Consider the following 22,678-nt stretch of genomic DNA (forward strand, 5'->3'; position numbering starts at 1 on the left):
GGTAGTGAGGTGTGCTGGCAACACGAAAGCATTGACAGTTACGGAGAGACACAGAAAATCCTCGAAGCACACTGCAGGAGGTGGACTTTATTCATTTCACCCCCTACCGACCCCTCCCTTCTGTCTTCCTTTCCTTATACTCCGTTCCCCATTCCAACTAACAGGAGGATCCTTCCTAGACCCCTCTCACCCCACTGGCAAACTGACGTTGGCCTACACGTGTTGACCCAACTTTCTGACCTGGCCATAAATACAACAGCAAACATCGGACAGGGCAGGGGCAAGAAACACGGCGGCATGGGGACTGGCCGCGCAGTGAGTGGCTGCCAAACCACCTGAACTGTATGCACAACAAACATAGACAGACCCTGGTCCCCCACCCCATCCCTCCCGTGTAAGCTGCTGGACACGGCGTTCTGGTTATCATCTCGACAACTCGCACCCGACGATACGCCGGGGGTAACACTGACCAGACCATGCACTTCAGGTGCATAACAGGAGGGCTGCGGTGTACATGAACTGGCTATCACCCCACCCCCTACCTTCCAGTGTGTGTGTGTGTGTGTGCGTGTGTGTGCGAAAGAGAGAGAGAGAGAGAGAGAGAGAGAGAGAAGCAGCAAGAGTCAAAAAGACATAGTGACAGTCTATTTATAAGGGCAGTGGCAAGCGGCAGTCAGAAGGTCCTGCACAAATCGCAGAATAATTATGAAAAACCTTTCAGACTAACAGTACTATTATTCTTGTTTGCAGTCCAAGTTGAAATGATGATATCAACATGTAGAATGAAATTAATGATGATAATAGCGGACTGAAAAAAAAATACAAGGTTGGGCTAAGCTATATATATATAAAAATTAAAAAAAACTTCTTTTTTTTAATAATTAAAAATTAAAAAAATATATATAAAAAAACGAAACCCACCGCTATGCGCATATGTCAACATCATCATTAACATCGATTTCTTGCAGTCTCGCCAGGTTATGACCAAACTGACCCTCTCGTCAGTTTGGGGACCCGTTTGACAAAACAGTGCCAGCCAAACATTCCCATCCAACATGTTCACCAAACAGGGGACAAGTCAAGAGATAATATACACAAGGAGAAGTGGCTGTGAACAATTTGCCGATTACCGCCACAACATATATCAACAGACTCGCCGAGAGCAGATAAAGAGTCGATTACCCCAGCAAGCCGACTGACCTCAAGTGCTGGTGCGGTGGTGCTGTGGCTCGGTAGTTTATAAATATACAGTCGGATTTACACGTCAATGGCCGGTTGAAGGTCGACTCTCACCTCAGGAGGTAATCGTAATGACCGCCGAAGATCATCATGCCAAGAGAGCATAGAAGGGAGTGGGGATCAAGAAGGGGGTGGAGGACCTATATAAACCTAACACTGACGTTACTTGAACGACGTTACTTGTTCGACAGAAAAAAATATTGCCTTTTTAGTTTGGGCGCCCGACATGTGCCTACATAATATTAGTAGTTTGACGTGTGAGAGTGTGCTTTACAAGCAATTACGAAGTCACTGACGTGGTCATCATTCTTGAGCGTATGTGCGTGTGTATACATGGACGTGTATGTTGGTACGAGAGCACTTTTTTTCTTTGTTTTTTTTCGATGCCCATACAAGCAGCGTGCGAACATTAGATGATGGGTTGTGCACGCACGTAAACGGTGTCACAGGAAAACCAGAGGTGTATTATGTTTTGGTTAACACCTCTATCACCAAAATAATTGGATTTAAAATTTTCGTTTGGGCAAATTCAACTCTCAGTGTGCGGCATCCATCAGACTAACGTGTTGGTGAAAGTTCCTCTCGTGTGTCGTCTGAGCATCCTCCTCCTCTTCTCGGGAATATCAAGGAACAAATAACAACTGCACCATATGACAGAAAAGAAAGAAAGAAAGAAAAAAAAAAAAGAAACACACACACACACACACACACACACACACACACACACACACACACACAAAAACAACAAAAAAACCAGCAATGAACTGAATGAACTGTATGACGAAAGAAGAGTGTAGGGGAGACATGAAAACCACCGTTCAGCCGTCGTGCTTTTTCGAAACGACATTTGGCGATGATGACAAGTTACAGCTTTTAAGTGACCACTGATCAATACGTAAAGAGCATATTCTGATCAGATTCTGATTCTGACGGGGTGAATGCTTCATGTACTATTAAGAGCTAACCTGTACTATACAGAATGGTCTATCAGCCTTAAAGCTAACAAACACATATCATACAAAAACAACGCAGGCAAAAAAAAAAAAAAAAAAAAAAAAAAAAAACCCAACAGATTCTGTACCACTCGACGGCTGAAACCGCTATGCTAGGTTCCTTGGAATAAGTACCCACGCAGCTACGTTGTGTCTGAGATCAGGCCGATATAAGTACTGATTTAGTTAATCACCAGGAGCAGTCCCATCGATTTCCCAGCTGTCTGAAAGACAAGATAATGAACTAATGCAGGTGATTCGTACAGCGGCAGCGAACGACAGAATGACTGTGTACGCCGCTTTGAGAGCGAAAATAACTGGACCAAAAGAGCCTATGCAGCAGCCAGTACTTAAGCAACCATGTGACTGAAAACCGTACTAGGATGCATGCCCGTTCTCTAATAACAACAATAATACGCAGCACGCCCACTGGTCAACACATGACGACCATGGCCAGTGGGCGGACGCTGCCCACAGACCGAGGCAGCCCAGCAGGGACAAATCTCTGTCATTATAAATGCACACAACAACTCGCTGAACGACGAGTCGTTTTTGCTCTACACTCTCTTCTTCCGTTGTGGTCAGTGCACTCGGCACTCACGCGCGCAAGGACTTTCATCAACTGCGGAGTGCCGACAGTTTCTCATACGCACCCATATCCAGACCGCTGATAACAGAGCAGAGGTGCCAGAAGAACGAAGATTAACTGGCTAAAGACAGAGCATGACAGACTGCATCTTTTCTGTCGCTGCTGCTAGATAAGATTAACTAATAAACTGGGTAGGGAATTAATAAGATAGAATGTGGGTGGGGGTAGGAAGCGGGAGGTGGAAGAAAAAAAAAAGGCACACAAAAAACGATGCATCGTTTATCAGTAGAAATATGAACATTATGTCTTACAACGCGCGCGCGCGCAGGTGTGTGTGTGTGTGTGTGTGTGTGTGGGTGTGTTTGTGTGTGTAGGTGTGTGTGTGTGTGTGTATGTGTAGGTGTGTTTATGTGTGTGTGTGTGTGTGTGAGAGAGAGAGAGAGAGAGAGAGAGAGAGAGGGGGGGGGGGGGGAGAGAGAGAGATCCACAGACACTGAGGCAGACCTATACCGTCAGCTGCCTGAGGTCGTCCAAGGCCTGGAGACAGTGCAATTGTAGCAGCAGCTGCAGCACACTTCGCACACCAACCAAGGAACAAACAAACAGCACGTATAATGAATGACTGGACAAGGGGAATTAAAATCAACACACAGAGAGAGCGTGAGGGGCGGGACGGGAGGAGGAGGGGCTAAGTATGAATTTAACCAGGCAATGAAATAATCAAATCGAAATACGATATGCTGTTTTTCTACCCGGAAGAAAGAAAGAAAGAACCACACACACACACACACACACACACACACACACACACACACAGAGAGAGAGAGAGAGAGAGAGAGAGAGAGAGAGAGAGATGGAGAATTTTCCGTGTTAATTGCTTGAAGCAGGCAATAAAGTATTTTGAATCTGAGTTTTGAGAGAAACAGACAGATGGACAGACTGACAGAGACGCACAGACAAACAGAGAGACGGATAGACAGAGGGGTAGAAAAGACAGATGGGGAGGGCTGAGAGGTAGCAGCAGCTGCGAAAAACATCGCCCAGCGACCAAGCCGACAAAACAGGCAGCGCGTTATATAGGACAATGGAAACTAGGATGAACAGAGACGTTCTAGAACTAGTGAAAAGAAGAGAGATTGCGGGGGTGAAGGGGAAAGGGGGGCGGAAGGAGAGAGAGAGACACAGAGAGAGAGAGACAGAGACAGAGACAGAGAGACACACACACACACACAGGGACACAGAGAGAGAGTTATTGATTATGTGACAGGTGCACGTACAGCTCTAGCCTTTCCCTGCACTGATGAATCGGCATAAGGGGTAAGACACTTCTTTCACTGAAAGAATACTGTTCAATTATTCGTAGTGTGTTTTGTTACACACCGTTCCTCTTTTTCTTCTTCTTCTTCTTTTCTTCCCTTTATACCTGGATTTGTTCAACCGTTTACGTGTTCCTGTATCCATTGACAACGAAAATCGTGATTGTGGACAAACACACCACACTACTACACTACTACACTACACTACACTCAAGCGTGCACGCGAACAAAAATTAAATCAATAACATAGTTATAAGGAACGTTATGCAATTATTCAGTTGTCGCTCAACAGATTTCCTTATCTCCCCACCCGCCCACCTCTCTCTCTCTCTCTCTCCTCTAAAGCAATTAACTACTTTGATTTAGGACTAAAATAGTAACAGACAAAATTTTATGAGACCATTCGTAAGCTGAACGACTCGGCGAAAGTTGGTGAAATAAATTGGGGGAAAGAGTAACTGAAACTGGTCTGCCTTCAACAACAAAGTACATCTGCTTATCGAACAGTGCCCTAAAATAATCAGAATTAGAATAAATAAATACCCCCGAAAGCGGAGTACGGCTGACTTCGTGGCGGGGTAAAAACGGCCATACACGTAAAAGCCCACTCGTGTACATACGAGAGAACGTGGGAGTTGCAGCCCACGAACGAAGAAGAGAAGAAATAATGAAATAAATAAATAAACGAAAACCGTATGGGCTTCACATTAGGTGCATTAATTTGGGGTATGTAGGCTGGAAACGGGAGACTCGATATCTCTACTTCCAGACTCCTACACAAACATACACCACCTCCCCTTCTCACCCACAAAAAACCGCACAGACACACACACACAGACACACACAGACACACGCAAGCACACACAAGCAGGCGTCATAGAGCAGTCATGAATGTCAATGAGGTCAAACCTGACACTGCACGAACGAGAAATTCTATGCATTGCTGTTTGTCGTCACGCAAGTTATCAGTTGAACCCATACAAGACTGCATATTTATTTACGCATCGATGCATGCCAGTCAATACAGAGTGCACTTTGCCAGCTGTGTGTTCGTTCATACACACCATGGCATTGTCATCTCTGGTTATACATCTAAGTGTCTGTGCGTGCGCGCGCGCGCGCGCGCGTGTGTGTGTGTGTACACGCACGCGTGCGCGAGCGTACAAAAACTTACACGAGAGAGTATACTGTTTTCGCAAAAATATTATCTGCGCGCATCTCCACACTTGAATGCAAAACTGTTGCGCCAATTTTACTCATATCACGTCCATTAGTAAGTCACTGGGATAAACACCCCTAATTCCAGCCTTCCCCTCTCCTCAACACGTTAAATCTCACACAAGCCTGTTCCCAACGCCATACATTCAGTAAATTAATATGGAATGTACACTAACTTGTAATGTGCATGGAATATAGGCTTATCTGTTCTGAATAATATACGCCTATCTGGATTTTTTTTTTTTTTTTTTTTTAAATCAAAGTGTTGGGTTAGTGATGTTGTGTGGGCCACCTGTAGTCTATCTGTCAGTCGTGGGCATGGTGAACGGTGCTAACTACCTCAACTGATGGTTCCTTCCTTATCTTTGTCAACACCTGCATTCCTCTGCCAGGGTTTCACTGCCAGACCTGGGGAAACCTTCAAACATTATGTCACCGTTTACAGTGAGCAGGAGTACAGCTGGCATTGTGTATGTACGGTCCGTTCGACTGAGAATCGCTGGTGCTGAAAGTTGTGTGCTGGTGGTTATTTTTACTGAGTGTGAGCCCGTTCGATGCCGGCAGTTAAGGAAGGTGTGTGTGTGTGTGTGTGTGTGTGTGTGTGTGTGTGTGTGTGTGTGTGTGTGTGTGTGTGTGTGTGCGCGCGCGCGTGTGTGCATGCACATCTGTGCGTGCGCGCACGTGCTTACGCGCATACGAGAGTCTGTGTGTGTGTGCATGTGTGTACTTATGAACGCGCGAACGTGCGTGTTTGCATGCTTGGGCGCACAACCTTAAAACTGTGCTCTCATAATTCAACAAGTCGAAATCCTTTATCTTCTGCGTCCGTGCAAGCGTGTGTTAGCACCAAAGCGTAACCGCGCTATCATAATTTTCAAGGAAAAATTTTTTTTCCCTCATAGGTTGAAATTAGCTTCCTCATCAGAGAAAAAATCCTTTCTTCCTGATTCTCTTGCTAGTAGAAGCCATGGGGACGACGCTTCACGTTGTGCGCAGGAATGCAAAGGCTGAAGGACGATGACAATCTCAGTCTGGCAGTTCACCTCTGACAGACGACCACCCTGATAGGATGCCACATAAACAACTGTAAAGGGTTTTAATCTACCGCACATAGCTCAGCTCGACCTCCATGCTATCCTCCCTCTCCACTCCCTGCCATCGCAAAAAAAAAAAAAAAAAAAAAAAAAGAAAAAAAAGCTGATAATGACCCTCATGAAGCCTGGGTTAAGGTCAGAACCGTTCTTTTCTTCTTGACAGTCATCATGGTTAAGCAGCACCCACCATGTGGATGCGATTATCCACCTGCCCGAAAAGAAACCAACCAACTCTGCATACATCTATTGTCATATATATATATATATATATATATAGAGAGAGAGAGAGAGAGAGAGAGAGAGAGAGAGAGAATATGGATGTGTGTGTGTGTGTGTGTGTTACGAATCTAGGCGTGGCAAAGTAATGGTGTCTGAAGTGAAGAAATCAGAGGACTGTCTGTGAGTTCTTTCACAATGTTAATGGATACGCAATTCTTATTTTCCTTCTTCAAGTTTATTAGCCGCAATCAACATGTTGATTTCTTTGTTTTTCGCTATTTCCTTTCACAAATTATCTGAGGTAATAGCATCGACACCTACAGTGAATTCCTTTCCACCATATTCTTGGCGTCTCAGGTGAAAAATGGGGGATTCTCCCCACGTGGGGAAATGTGAAAATGTTAACAAGCTAGCAAGCAAATGAACCAGCTTGCAAGCAAGCAAGCGAGCACACACACACACACAAGCCCGAATGTGCAGAATCACATTTACAGAAGTGAGTGGCGGTTGGTGTGGGGAAGGGGGAAGTCGCGTTGATGGGAGAGGGTAAAGATTGAGGTCCAAACTTTCCGACAAAGAAAAACCGGAGTAACATGACTTTTACCCATGTGTTAACAACCCTGCAAGGCTCAATGTCCCTTCATATAAACCCCCGCAAAAAAAACAAAAACAACAAAAACAAAACAAAACAACTTGCTTGCGAACTTACATACATCGTTTCATATTCAGTCATTATGAAAGGGCATTACAGCTATTAAAGTGTACACATCTCTGTACAATGCAAAGTACATGGAAGTCAAAAAGTGTGTGCAGTCTGACTGACGGACCACATTGCTTTCTCGTTGTCTCTGAAAGACATGCCGACTGGATGAGCCAAACCTGTGTCAGCATACTTGGTGAGAATGACTGTGCCCTCTGTGCAGTACTATCTGTACGCGCAACCTTTCGTCCGGAAGGTATGCGAACAACGCCGAAGCTTGCGCTACTCGCCGCTGCTGCTGAAGAAGAAGGAAGAGTTGGAGGGGGGTGTGGAACCAACGGGAAACTAACTTTTGTCAGTTACGACTTGCCCGTCTCTCTCCACACTGATTAGATCTACCTCCCTACCTGGGTTTCTCACTGCTGCTCGCTGATTACTCGCCGCCTTACTTTACTCCAGCTGGTCCAGTAGCTGCACTGGTGGATGTGTGTGTGTGTGTGTGTGTGTATGTGTGTGGACGTGCGCATAGATGGTGGTGAATAGGACAGCTAGCTACGATTTCTAATGCCCTATCTCTCCCTCAGTTTCAGTTACTAATTACGTCTGCCAGTTTCCGCTGGTATCAGTGACACTTGCTTTGGCTGATTTGGACCTTGAGGGAATGAATCTCTGTGAATATCATTTCCCAAGGTTCCTCTGCATGCTGGGGATCCCATTAGTGTGGATTAATTGGAGAGCACCTGAGCTCCCCTGTCATAAATCCATGGCCCTTGAACCCCAATGCCAGTCTGGCAAAGCACAGAAAATGACTTAAAAGCGGTTAATCAAGATCCAAATCAAAACTGCTGACTGATGGCTGCCAGAGATCTGCTGCTGGAGTGACGGTAAAGTGCAAAATTTTTGGAACCTGGCAACTGAGAAAACAAACCAGTTTCAATGTGAAACAAGTATATATTTCATTTGAATTTCATTGTGCCCTTCCATGGCTCACTGAGTCACTCCTGACTTTATACAGTGAGTCTGTGTTTTGTAGTGAATGAAGGATAGGGTTAACATTATGAGTGCAGCAACACTACCATGCAGATTAGGTAAATTTGTGATCACTGTAGGAATAAATATATTCTTCATTTGTTTTCCAAGCTCAAGTCATGTCTTTCCAGACTGCTCAGAATCAACAAAAATCAAGGCAGGTCTCAGTCTTTTTTTTCTTTTTCTTTTCTTTTTTTTTTTAATGTGGCCACAATTTTCAACACTTTATTTCCTTTTTTTTCAATGAAACATGATGAACTGCGGTTCTTCTTCCTCTCAGATAACAAGCAGCTTGGTGGATATGTATAGCGCTTCAGTTCTGAGGAGGTGTCTTCTGGACTCTAGTACTCTCATGGCTGCAGAGAGAAATTTAATTAAAAGTCTGCAGCAATCCTGCCCCTGGTGAAGGTCTGACTATAGAAACTGTCTGCAACAGCTTTTAGCAGAAGAGAGGTCCCTTCCCTAGACATTTTAGGCAGGTAAGAGGCAGTGAGGCATTATTTTTTAAACTGTGTATTCATTGAAACTGCTGACTGTGACCCTGTGAGGCTGACTGGTGTCTCCCATTACCTGCTTCCCTGATACTACTTATGGTCTTGTACAGCTTGGAAAATTTGGCAGCTGTCTCTGTGCTTTTTAACCTCTGGAATCACTTTGGTAATGTTGAGGTGGTTTAGGATGATCCTTCTCTTTCCTTTTCTGACACCCCCCCCCCCCCCTCCTCCTATGGCACTGTGTGTGTGTGTGTGTGTGTGTGTGTGTGTGTGGTGTGTTGTGTTGTGCTGTTCTGCGCTGTGCTTTGCATGCTGTGTTGTGCTGTGTGTGTGTTGTGAGTGTGTGTGTGTGTGTGTGTGTGGGCATGTGTGCGTCTGTGTGTGTGCGCGTGCATGTTTCATCAAATGCTTGTTTACACAAAATACAATAAACTATGATCAGATCTGGAGATCCTCACACTTTTCCTTACAGCAGTGTCAACAAAGATGTGATGTTCAATATCAGTAAAACTAGGGATTAAAAAGCTGCAACTCTCTGCCAACAGTGTGTCACACATCTGCTGGAAACAAGCAAACCAAAAGCAAACAAAAAGACACCTCAATTATCCTAGTTCAGGTCAAGCCTAATTCACAGAGGATATTGAAACATAAGCCACAATCCAAAAAAGTTACTAAAAAAACAACAACAAAAGAAACAACAAAACATGACCGTTAATGTGTCCTCACTGGCGTCCACTTATTGATTTTCCCAATGCAGCCAGTAAAGCCTGAGAGACAATGTGGGCAGTCTTTTTTAGGAGGAAAGCTGGAGCCAATCTTCCACAATGAATGCAGTCTAATCTATGATTATTGGCACACCTCACACAGGGAGAAAACAAAAAGTGTGGCTATCCTTTCATTGCATTATATATATTCATGCTGAGCTGACTGCTATATATACATCAGATACCTGCATGAATAACTGACTCGGCACAAATACAATGACAGCTATTTGATTGAGAGTACTTTCTGGAACAGTGGAACAAAAATTGGACAGCCACAAGACAGCAGCAGGCATAAAACACAAAGAGTGACAATTAAAAGAAATAGAAAGAAAGAAAGAAAATGATAAAAGAGAGGGACTTTGGCAAAAAGGAAAAAGAAAAAAAAAAGGATGATGATAAAAGAGAGAAGACAGAGAAAAGAGACTTGCATGCACATGCATATTTTATTATTCATGTTTTTGATGTTCCTGTCAACCTTCTTGATTAAAAAAAGAAGAAAAAAAAAAGAAAAAAAAAAGAAAAAAGAAAATGAACCAATCAAGATGGAGGGAGAGGAGGGGGGACTTTAAAAGAAAAGAAAAGAACAACAACAAACAAACAAACACACTATGGTAGTCCACAACATTTTCCAAACAGAGGCACCTATGCCTATGACCATCCACAGAAAAAGCAATCATGAAATGTTGTATGGTGTGGCTTACATATAAGCCCTTTATATTGATTGTGCCTCAGTCCCAGATTCAGCACCAGCACATTTAGGGATTACAAACATCAGACAACGTGGGCGGACCACAGAAAACATTGATCTGTTAAAAAAGAAAACAGGAAGGGGTATAGGAAAGAAAGGGGAAATGAGAGACAGAGTGGGAGGGAGAGAGGAAAGGAGGGAGAGAGAGACAGAGAGAGAGGGTGGGAGGCAGGAAGAGAAAGTGGGGCAGATAAGAGTTAAAAAGAAACCTGGAAAGGCAACAGAAAGGCACTCACTCATACACATGTATACACGCATGCACACATGCATGCACACACACACACTTATGAACACATATATATGCATACACACATTCATACACACACACACACACACACACACACAGAGACACAGGAGACAGAGAAGGGACGCACAAAGAAACAGACAAAGTCAGATGTACAGACTAAGGCTGGTAACAGACAAAACAGCCTGTAACAACGTTCACCCCAAACAGAGACAGATGTACAAAGGCAAGCAGACAGACAGGAGACACAGCCTGTAACAATGTCGGCCCCAAAGGACGACAAAACCACGACAATGCAAATCGGATGACACCCAAGGGCCGTGAAAAGATCTCCCCACAGGACACACGAGCACCAACTTCCAGACATGCCCACTATCTTCATGGAGACCGTATCCCATTCTGGCAACCCTCATCCGCTACCCCCATCTGTCCCCACTTGCCCATCCCCTCTTTCCCTGACCCAGCAACAGACAAAGAGGGAGGAAATAAACCAGCAATCAATAAGGCACCGAAACAGAAATGACAAGCTACAAACAGAACTGACAGGCTGGGCATTTAAGTGTGAATGGAGGTGATAAAATCTGACGCTGTCTGCAATGCGCCAGTATTTTGAATGAGATGAAGGGAGGAATCAGAGGAAGAAAAAAAATGAAAGGAAAGTGGAGAAGCTGAATAAAGAGACTGCCAAAAAAATGTGAAAAAATATGAGAATAAAGAAGGCAGCAGGAAGGAGGGGAAATACAGTGGGTGAAGATGACCAGAGGGACAAAGAGGAATATTAAATTTGACCAATATAGTTTTAACTTTACATGTTTATGAGCAAAGACATGCATTTGCATTCATATGGAGATCACAGAGAGAGACAGACAGACAGACAGACAGAGAGTGAGTCTATTACTTAATTGTGTATGACTGTACATTCATGGCATACAAAGGTGTCTGACTTTTCTCTCTCATATTACATGCCACATGGATTGCTGCAGTTGAAACCTGTTAGATCATCTGAGAGACTTACATTTACTGTCTGAAAATTGTAATTGGTATGTCTGTCTATATTCTTTTAGAACATGTCATGTGATCGAACCATTCAGGTCAAATTATTGCATTTGACTGGTCGGTTCTCAACCAACTTGACTGAAAATGTAAAAGGAGGTTTCAGGAATGCAGTTTCAGTCATTACTGAATGTAATATGAACCACACACACACAGTATAATATACACACATGCACACAAACAGGTATATATATATATATATATATATATATATATATATAGACACATATGTATATGCACACCCCCACCCCCACAAACAGTTAATCATTACTTACCATTGTCAAAACATATATTCCCAAGTGCTCGGCAAACTTGTTTAGCAATAAGAGGTGTGGAGTCAGTCTGGATCAGTTTCAACAATGGCGGCACCACTCCCATATTGACCAAAGGTACTCGCACTGATTCTGCAAAATTGGGCAAAAATAATCTCTCTCATAAACAATGAAAACACACCTCATTCAAGATCAAGATAAATAACAGAACAAAAATATGGAAGTGAGCACATGATCATTCCTAACAATTGTAACTTTAAAGTCTCTTGATTTCCCCTTTGTGCATGCATGCTCAAACACGTACAACCACACACACACACACACACACACACACACACGCTAAAATCTCTTCTTTTAAAGTAATATTAGCAGCTTACCTGCTTTGGCCAGCTCAGCAATCAGCTGTGCTGCCTTGGCTGTGATAGCTGGGTGATCCTGTGATTCACCCAGCAGAGGGAGAATGTTGCTCAGTGAGCCGCTTTCCACCACTGCTTTTTGGACATTCTCATCCTCATCTTTATCTGAAACAGTCAGAAAAAAAAAGTTTGAATTCTATTTCTGCAGGAAATATTTTCACAGAAAGAGTGCTTTTTCAAGTACATGTTTAACACAGGAGTTCACTTACTGTAGCAATTTAGTTTACTAACAAAGTCACACACACACACACACACACACACACAAACACACACACACTGACTCATGTATGTATTCGGAGTGAGAGATTTAGAACAAGTCTATGTTGATAATGATATATCCACTCTGTCTTTCTGTCTGTCTATACAGATAAGGACAAAACAACCACAATGAAAAATGCAAATCAGAATGAAACCAAAAAATTGCTAAAATCAATGAATGATTTATTACACACAAGTGGTTTCTTCAAGGATAATGTAAAAACACACATGAATGCCACATGTATAAATTTGCACAAAGACACATATGTACACATACATAATCAGACACACACATACATACACGCACACAAATACACACACACTATAACATCTTAATTATAGTTACTTACATTTGTCATCAATAATTTCAATCAGCTGTTCTATGTGCTTTTCCAGGTCTGGATAAGATGTTTCTTGCTGAAGTTTCTCAAGCAGAAGTGGTAGAGTATCTGTTGAAAAGACTTGAATATATAAGTCAAATTATGTTCTACACATATTTAAATAATTAATTCAAAGTAGTGGAGCTGAACTACCATAAAATCTCTCTTTCCTCTTTCTACAATATCCGAACACACACACACACACACACACACACACATGCACAGAATAAGTATGACGCATAATCATAGATTGTTTCAGGGAAAATTCTGAAATAACAGGGGAAAAAGCCATCATTTTGCAAAAATTATCACGTAAGTTTTAAGATTCACTTCAATTCAGATCTTTGAAATGGGGGTTTAACTTGGAATAAAATGTGGTTAGAGAGAATGAGAAATTGAAAGGAACAATTGGTTTACTTAAATATAAATATCATCATAATAGAAGGATTCATAACTATTAGTGTTGTTCAAAGTGATCAAAATATACTTTTGGCAATATCCACATTTCTTCCCCTCCGCTATTCTGTATGATTGAAGGAGTGAACTTCCATGCATTTTTGTGAACACTGCTCATTCCTTCTTCTGGGGAAGAATTGTAGATATTGCCAAACTTTCCCCATACATCATTTCAGTATTGTTTCCAGTGGTTGCGCCATGCTTGTGGATCATATAATTATAATATATACAGCAAATGAGCAATACCCTAGCTTCCTTCACTTGAAGAAAATAAATAAATATAATAATACAGCATGACACGTTTAACAAAGTTACACTTCATAACAGCTGCGCATTAGTTACCATCACAGTCTGACAGTCAACGGTACTACGTTATCATAACAATAAGGCAAACGATGAGATTCATAGGTCTGATTCACAACAGTAAAGCACTGAATCATTATCTCCTGCAACACAAGTCGAAAAAAGACTGGCTGAAAACTCACAATACGATGAAATCAACATTTTTCACAAATAAGAAGTCATAATACATACCCATTCTCTGCTATGATCTGATACGTTCCCTTAAAACTTCTGTCACTGCACAATAGCGTAAAGTTATCCACATCAAAGTAACTTCGTTTGTTGTCATGTAAAGCTAATGGACGCTGCCATGACACCGGAAGTACATTGGGTCGTCAACGAAGACAGGCATCGAATGCAGAAAAAAACGACTTCAGTCCTGTGAATAAGGTTAAAATGCAGTGTTCTCTACATGCTAAAGTCGTCCGCAGGAAAGCCCACCGGTCAAACGGCAATGTCCATTCAAATCTCTCTCCAAGACACACGCGCAGAGGACTCTCCGACGTCTCAAAAATATCAATACTGAGATCCGAAAGGATGTTTATCCTATTTTCGAAACTAAATTTCGCTGCCGTTCAAATAAAATAATTGGAAGTATCTGTGTTTTATGTTATCATGAATTAAATGTACATCTATGTAGGATGTACAAAAACCATTTTCATGGTGTTTTGAAACCATTATTAATCACTGCTATTTCTCAACTTTCGATTTTCCCTTCGGTGGCACTCTGACTGCAAAACTTTCATCTATGGCGGTTTCGATTGAAACATGACTTCGTTCGCTGTCGTTTTGAGAGGGGGCTCACCCTGGGGTTTCAGGATTACAGGTGGACGGGAATTCAACCTGCCTATAACTGTTTCAAAAGTAAGTTTGTGTGTTTGTTATTTTTCCTTCTTTTATCGAAGATCGGCGTGCTGTGATCTGAAGGTTGGGTTGGCCCTATCAATGTCTCGTCTGCTACAAAAGTGCGAGCTTCTGTGCACGAAGGTGCTCTGACTGTTTGCCGATCCCTAAGGTGGGAGTTGAGAACGGCGTAGAGCTTTGCAAGGTACTTACCTGAAAGTAGTAGTCATACGTATTTGGTATCTTTGATGCTTGCCATTGATGCAGCATCACTTATAATTACTTTGAATTGAAGTTTTGTAACTTTTTAGGACATTACACCGTCCGAGTCGGGACCACAATTTTTGTTTACAAACCGCTGGCGACGAAGTCGAAACCACGTGTACTGGATTCAAATTTGCTATTTCCATATTCCTTGATGCACATTTGCTGAGTTATAGTGCAACAGATCTGCAGTTATTTGGATTTTTTTTTATGTCCTCACTAGGTAACGTTTTTAGAATTCTGTGAACTGCTGTTTCAATATTGGAGGATACCGGATCTCTCTATCTCTCTCTCTCTCTCTCCCTCCATGTGGGCGTGTATGTGTGTGCGTGTGTGTGTGTGTGTGTGTGCGTGCGCGCACCAGCGTATTCGGTGGGTTACGGAGATACGAAAATACCCAGCACACATAAAATGCTAGTAATGGTCAAAGTTATTTATCGCTGAGCATTAATGGAAGAAGAAGAAGATATAGTTTTATGTTTTCTGTAACATTTTCTTTGGAATAAAATAAGAAGAAGAAGAAAGAATTACTCAGAACAGTGAGAATGTACAACCTGACATCAGGCTCTGCAAGTTACTTTTTGTTCTGTTTTTTATCCCTTTTTTATTTTTTAAGATGAGATCCTGTGATAATTAGCATAAACAATATACCTGTAGAGGAAAAGTTCTAAGAACGACCATTACATCAGTACAACATACAATGGCTACTTTTGTTTGTACAGTGGTTTGATCAATCATTTGTTTCATAGATAAATGTTACTTAGTGTAGATAATGACTGAAACAGATTTATAGTAAGTATTTTGTGTAAGTGGCCAAAGAAACAAATTTGTAGTTAGTAAATAGTGTAACATGCCTAGTTAGGTGGGTCAAGTTCGTCAAGTGACCAGAAGCAGCAACTTTGCAAAAGTTGGTCTGTATTAATGATCAGTTAAATGTAAAAACAAATAGAAACATATAATGCAGAGAAAAACATTTTGTTTCAGTGGTGATGGTTTCTTTTTAATATATACTTTTTTAATACTAACTTATTGTTGTATTTGGTTTGTTTGTTGTTGTTTTATTGGGGGAGGGGGTGGTGGTGGTAGAGACCTTTCTCATTTTTTTTATTGTTGTTTCTTTCAGTTTTGCATTTGGGAAAAAAAATGTTGTTGTTGATTCATTGTATAATTTCACTTTAAAATTTTTGTTGATAATTTTGCATTTATTTTTCAGAACTTAAAATGATTGCATAATGTGTCTCAGCAGATTGAATAATCCCCGTGTCTGTGGATACATGTATATTACAACTGGTTTACAGTATTCAGGGTTTGTTGTTGTTGGTTTTTTTTTGTTTGTTTTTTGCTTTTTTTTCATATGGAAAAATTTAGTATCTTTTGTAAGGAGACAGTCTGCATACACACACACACACACACACACACACACGTGCGCGCATGCATGCACACGCATGCACACACGCATGCACGCACGCACACTCATACACACACACACACACATGCACGCATGCACGTACATACACATGCACACACGCGCGCGCGCGCGCGCGCACACACACACACACACACACACACATGCGCAAGTGGGCGTGACACATTGAACATGTTTGTGTGTCAGGTGTGGGGCTACGGTTGTGATGCACGCTAGGGATGACTGCTTGCTGATTCATATTATGAGTCAATGAAGGTTCCGAAACAAACATCCATACACATGCACCAGACATCCACTTCCAGTACAGAGCAAAACAAAAAGAAGTAATGTATTGGTCTGTGTGCGTGTTGGATTCCCAGTGGAGGACACAACCATCAGTGTGAAGAGAAGCGAAGATCATCGGGAGAGGGGGTATATAGTGGGAGGGGGAGTGAGGGAGTGCAGGCCTGGCTGCCAGAAAGGAGCGCGCGCGCACACACACGCACGCACACACACACACAGGAAATGCAGCACCAACAAAACGAGCAAACCGGTAGGGTGTGTTTTCGCATTCAGGGTCATGTCATCGTGGAATGTGAATATCCCCGCTATTTATAACCCGTGCAAAAAGGGTATCCACAAGATAAGGGAGAGGGTAGGTGGGTTGAGAAGGGAGGGGTGGGGGTGGCGGACGTACCGACGAGGCGCTGTACACGGACTGAGGCATGGCCAGCAGTGCAGCATTGTCGACATGATTGCTCTAGCACGCTGACATTTGAAATGCTCATGCCGCCGCCGCGCTTCTGTGCGTGTTTCTGCAGTCACGCGGCATTTCGAAGTGCATCCAGTTCCCAAACTTTCCCTGCCATAATATATTAGGGGGGTGGAGGGATAGCTAGGTCGCTTTGGATGATCATTCAGGTGGAATGCCGTCCTAGTTTTAAATTCGTTCAACTTCCGTTTATGCAGCAACGGTTCTTTTCAAGCGGTGCAGATAAAATCGAATCAGTTGGAACACGTGTGTTAGTAGGGGGCATTAAGTCCGAAAAACAGGTGAAAGCTGCACTTCGTGATAAAAACATTCTGTTTGGTTTTTCTTATTCCTTATTCATTTGTGGTTCATTTAAGCAAGGGATCCACCTTATCACTGCACCGGAAGTGGGTGTGGTCAGCGTCTAAAGTAGGTCACTGAGTTCAAAACAAATGACACTTATTTTCTCGGTTATTTCGTTTTCTTACCCAATTTCACAAGTGGAAATGTCCAGAATGTGGTCTCCGAATGTTAATTATGCTGTTATGTACTTGCTATGTTATGTAAATGTCTTCAGGGGTGTTTCGTGACAAAAATAATAAAGATAAAATAAAAATAGAAAATAGGTCACAATGTCAGTGATGCTAACTGGTCGTTGTTTAATCTCAATGTGCACTGTTATGTTGCTCATACACTTTAAAGAACATGTACATATTTTTCATCTTTCTCTGGGCTACTTGTACCCTAAACAATATATATATATGTATATATATATATATATATATATATATATATATATATATATATATATATATATATATATATATATATAAAAACAGCAACAACAAAAATTAAACATAAACAAAAAAAAGAAGGGGGAGGGGAAAAAAGATGTGTCTAGATCTTTGGGTGCCGTTTATGATAGCAACTAAGCCTCTTTTTGAATTTCTTCTGCTATGAGTTGATATTTTGCAAAGTACTTCAGTCTCTTAAGATATGACATTGATGAAACTGATATAGCAGCTCAACAATCACCTTTGTTTCAACAATCTCATCCACCCATTTCAGTCTGCCTATCGTGCTGACCACAGCACCGAAACCGCTCTCCTCCACATCCTGAATAACCTACTGCTAGCGTCCGACTCAGGACAGATCTCCCTTCTCACTCTTCTCGACTTGTCAGCCGCCTTTGACACGATAGACCATTCAATCCTTCTTTCCCGTCTTCATTTTACATTTGGTATCAACGGCACTGTTCTAAACTGGTTCAAATCTTATCTCACTAATCGATTCCAGTCTGTCATTGTTGATAATTTCCAGTCTGAACCCGTTAAAATTGAACATGGAGTCCCACAGGGATGTTTTAGGCCCAGTGCTCGTCACACTGTACACTGCTCCTCTCGCTGAAATTATCAACCGCCATAATGTCAGTCATCATTCTTATGCTGATGACACTCAACTCCTGAAGAGTGATACACCTGAAAAACTGTTGTCGCTCTTGCAAGAAACATCTAACTGCTTCCTGGATATTCAAAATTGGATGACTCTAAATAAGTTACAGTTGAACGCGGACAAAACTGAAGCAATGATCATAGGAACTAAACAAAAACTCTCTTCCATTACAACTAATACTATCAAACTTGGCAGTACATCCATCCCTCTGTCCAGTTCAGTCAGGAACCTCGGCGTTGTCCTTAACAACACACTGTCCATGCAAACATTTATCAGCGCTATATAAATACCATTATTATTATTATTATTATTATTTATTATATACTTGTAATTAAAGAAAATCAATCGTAAATCTGTGAATGTAAGTATAATCAAGGTCGATCAGCTCTGCCAATTTCCAGAGGCACCACACGCATGTCTAAAACATTTTTGCTTGGATACGTTTTTAATTCATATCAAGCATTCACAAAAACCGCAAACATATAGTATATGCTCAATTCGCTTGTTTTGCCTTTCATTCAGCACTGACAGACAATATCGTACTAGATTCAATGTGGAGAAGAATGATTGTAGAATAGTAAAATCCTTCTCATTCTCATAAGGGTAAAGAGTGCTTCCAAGGAAGGGTGGTGGGTCTTGTCGCTGATGCCTGACTGCCTTCTGTCCTGCAGTCCTTTACAGCAGTCCGATGTGGGAGGATAAGGAGAAATTTTAATATACCGTTGCGCACACTGGTGACTGTAATTTCACATTTCACTTTTTTTCTTGCCCAGGGCATACACAGATTGGTCCAATGACTCCATGCTGCCCTGGATGCTCCACCGCAGGTTGCACGACGTCCATTACATGTTTTGTCATTGCGATTCAGTGCACATTTTCTGATAGCATGGTCAATGTTGCTAGTATGTCTGTCCAGATACTCATGACGTGCAGCATGGAAGTCTGACCAGGAAAGTGTACCAGTGGCGATCTCATGTTCATCTTCAATGACACCTTTGCAGTGACTTTCTTATTTGATTTTTGCCTCTTGACTCCTTCTGGACCATAGGGATGCAACAGTACTCCAGCGGACTCGGTTTTTGGCTGCTCTCTTCAGCCGGGCCTATGTCCATCCGGCTGTGCCTTCATCTCATCCTCCAAGCTTCTTTTCCAGGTCTGCTTTGGTCAGCCAGCTCGCCTCCTGTCTTGTGGTGTCGTCTGGAGGCTTTCGAAGGGTATTGCTATCTAGCCCCATTTCCTCTTCCTGATCTCCTCACTAATGGGCACCTGGTTGGTTCTTCTCCAGAGGCAGGCATTTGATACTGTCTCTGGTCATCTGATCATTTGAAACATGGTGCAGGCATCTATTGATGAAGGCCAGTCGTTCCCTTGTGTTCGTCTTGGTTGTTCGCCATGTTTCAGAGCCACACGAGAGGACTCCTTAACGTTGATGTTGAAGATCCTCAGTTTGGTGTGAGTGGAAAGAGATATAGAGTTCCAAATTGGCTGCAGGGTGTTTAAGGCATGCCTCGCTTTGTTGATGCGGTTCTTGATGTCTTCATCCGCCCCTCCGGCCTTGCTCACTACGCTGACACCTTTGCAGTACACCAACCATTCACTTTCAGTGTTGCGCGTCTTGCTTTCAAGTCTGACGGCTGGTTTTGCACTGACGTTACATGGTGGTATTTAGACATCTTTGGAGGTCAGAGCAACTGGATGCACTTTTGTGTAGGTGACAGAGGGGGGGTGGGGGGGGGGGGGCATTATTTCCATTCTGGCTGACACCGATTGCTGAACTAGGGGTGTGAAGTGCATAATTGCATCTGCGTCTTCATGCTTATTCTGCATCAAATATCCCATGGAAGGTGTTTCCCGCTGTTGTCAATCTTGTGAGGTGTGGTCAATTTTATCGACCGCTCCAACTATGTAAATGTTTGTCATCATTCTTGGCGGAAGAACTACACCGTCTGTTTCAAATTTTTGCTATATACTGTTTGCAATATCTGTTGAAATAGACAACACATGCTTGTATGAGATTCCAAGGCCAAGGCTATGAAGGATTTCAACCAGCCCTAGCTTTCTTGTCTGACAATGAACTTAAAGGCTAGTAGATTAGGAATGATGTCTGTGTCCTGTTGCGCTGCATATGTGATGTTGCTTTTAATGATTTTTTGCATTTATATGCAATTATCTGTGATATACTGACAACAGTTTGAATCTGGTGTGGAGTGGTTAATTCTTCAGTGGAATCTGGCCCACTGGTCATCATGCTGATGGGCGCCTTTTAGGTGAAATGTATACAATTTTCTTGACATTCTGTGGATGAATTTGACATTGAATGAACTATCTGGCTACAACAGATCACTTCTAATCAGCTCAGCGGTTTTTGCCAGATGTGAGGCTTCTGAATCATAACTGCTCGTTTCTTGATGGTGTCACCGAGGTTTTTGTCAAACATTAGGACACTTCTCTGCTTTGTAAAGTGGCAATGGGGTCTGGAAGAGCTGTGCGAAGTTTATGTTTGATACGTGATGAATGCACTTCAGTTTGCTCGATTCCTGATTGTGCCAGTCCATACGTGTATATTCTACACAACTGAGACATATCATCGTCCATGTCTTTATTTTTCTCTCGTGAGTTTGCATTTGACAGATTGTCAGCACGTCTATAGAGTTAAATGAGCATGTGTATGGTACACATCTATTGTTACCATGTCCCCTGAAGCAAATTTAACTAAAAGACTTCTATCCTGAAGCTCTTCTGCACAGTTTCTCATCTTGTAATCAAGTCCTAAGTCCAGCTCCTTGCAGTATACCCTCATCACTGTTTAAAAAAATGCATTAATTTATTCGCATGAATACCAAACATGTTTCTTGTTTTCACAGGACTAGCACTGGATTTGAAATTCTTATATATATATATATATATATATATATATATATATATATATATATATATGCTCCCAGTCTCCTTTTAGAGGTTGTCCCTGCTTTCCTCTGTTCTACATCTCTTCTGCCACTTAGAAAAATGTAGAAACATTGCTTCATATCCATCTCCTTCATCAAAGACAGATCAACAGAATTGGGCAATGTCCTAATCTTTTAAAATCAGCAAGGGTTTCAGTAACATAGGCGTAACCAGCACATTCTCGCTTGGTTGGGCAGATCAAAGTTTCTTGTGATGCTGTTTGACATAACGCACAAAGATTCGAGTTGATTTCCACCACGTCTTCAGTCATCGACCTGGACTGTGGCGGATCACAGCAACCACATACTTGTCTGCATTGACATGACATAACTCTCTGAGAACAAAGCAAGACAGTTGTGGCGAGCTCATTTCTTTAAGTTTCAATTTCACATTGTTTAGAACCCTGTCGACTGTGAAGGCCTCTTCAGGGCTATATGCTCTAATCATACGAAAAAATCAATTTAAGCATACTTCGTTACAGAATATGCAATCTACAGGGTTGTCAATAGCTACCATTAAGTCCGTAAATTAATTAGGTCATTTTGTCTTGTACAAACTAAATAATCCCTTTTTAATTTTCTTCTCTCTCTCTCTCTCTCTCTCTGTGTGTGTGTGTGTGTGTGTGTGTGTGTGTGTGTGTGTGTGTGATTCTTTCTTTCGTTATTTATTAATTTATCTATTTATTAATTTATTTATTCACTTTTTTTGTTAACTGTACAGTTACAGTTATATAATACTTTCATCTAAAAATTAAACGCAGTAGCAATACCCTATTGTTGATTACCACACTTCAATAGCAGATTTTTTTAATGATTTTTTTTTTTTTTTTTAAAGAAAGAAAGAAAAAGGCATAACACCTTCGTTTTAAAAATCTAACTTTTGTCGCTAAGGATTGCCGTACTTCAGTTTCTGGTCTGCCATGGGCGATGAGAACAACCAAACCAGCGCAGTGCGCGCTAAGCGCCAGTCTCTGAAATAGGGAAGGTGCTGACAGCTGCGGGTCAGGCCGGGGTCATGCCACATCCCGCCTTGCTAAATACTATGGTGTCCCATTCGCGTGTGAGTGGTATAAATGGTCTTCGTAATTAATTTTAATTAATTTTTACGCTTGCCACAAGCCACTGGAAAAGTGGATCCCTCGCTTAATGGGTTCATTAGGACTTATTGTACATGTATGTCAATTATTATATTTTT

At 41.9% G+C, this 22,678-nt stretch overlaps 2 protein-coding genes across 3 annotated transcripts in view; one reads left to right on the forward strand and one right to left on the reverse strand.

Moving 5' to 3' along the window:
- Window positions 1–14,321, reverse strand: part of LOC143292018 (rap1 GTPase-GDP dissociation stimulator 1-B-like) — an 84,168-nt gene extending 69,847 nt beyond the window's left edge. For both annotated transcript variants that reach the window (XM_076602182.1, XM_076602184.1), the window contains exons 1-4: window positions 14,016–14,321; window positions 12,996–13,094; window positions 12,349–12,492; window positions 11,975–12,103 (exon numbers count right to left, since the gene is read on the reverse strand). In XM_076602182.1, the coding sequence (XP_076458297.1) occupies window positions 11,975–12,103; window positions 12,349–12,492; window positions 12,996–13,094; window positions 14,016–14,019 (376 nt within the window). In that variant the 5' untranslated portion in view covers window positions 14,020–14,321. The remainder of the gene's footprint in view (window positions 1–11,974; window positions 12,104–12,348; window positions 12,493–12,995; window positions 13,095–14,015) is intronic.
- Window positions 14,322–14,548: 227 nt separating this feature from the next.
- LOC143292838 (PDZ and LIM domain protein 4-like) overlaps window positions 14,549–22,678 on the forward strand; it is a 92,140-nt gene continuing 84,010 nt past the window's right edge. The window contains exon 1 of the mRNA XM_076603454.1: window positions 14,549–14,687. Within this exon, the coding sequence (XP_076459569.1) occupies window positions 14,592–14,687 (96 nt within the window). The 5' untranslated portion in view covers window positions 14,549–14,591. The remainder of the gene's footprint in view (window positions 14,688–22,678) is intronic.

The sequence above is a fragment of the Babylonia areolata genome, chromosome 18, assembly GCF_041734735.1.
Source record: "Babylonia areolata isolate BAREFJ2019XMU chromosome 18, ASM4173473v1, whole genome shotgun sequence".
NCBI classification, from domain to species: Eukaryota; Metazoa; Mollusca; class Gastropoda; order Neogastropoda; family Buccinidae; genus Babylonia; species Babylonia areolata.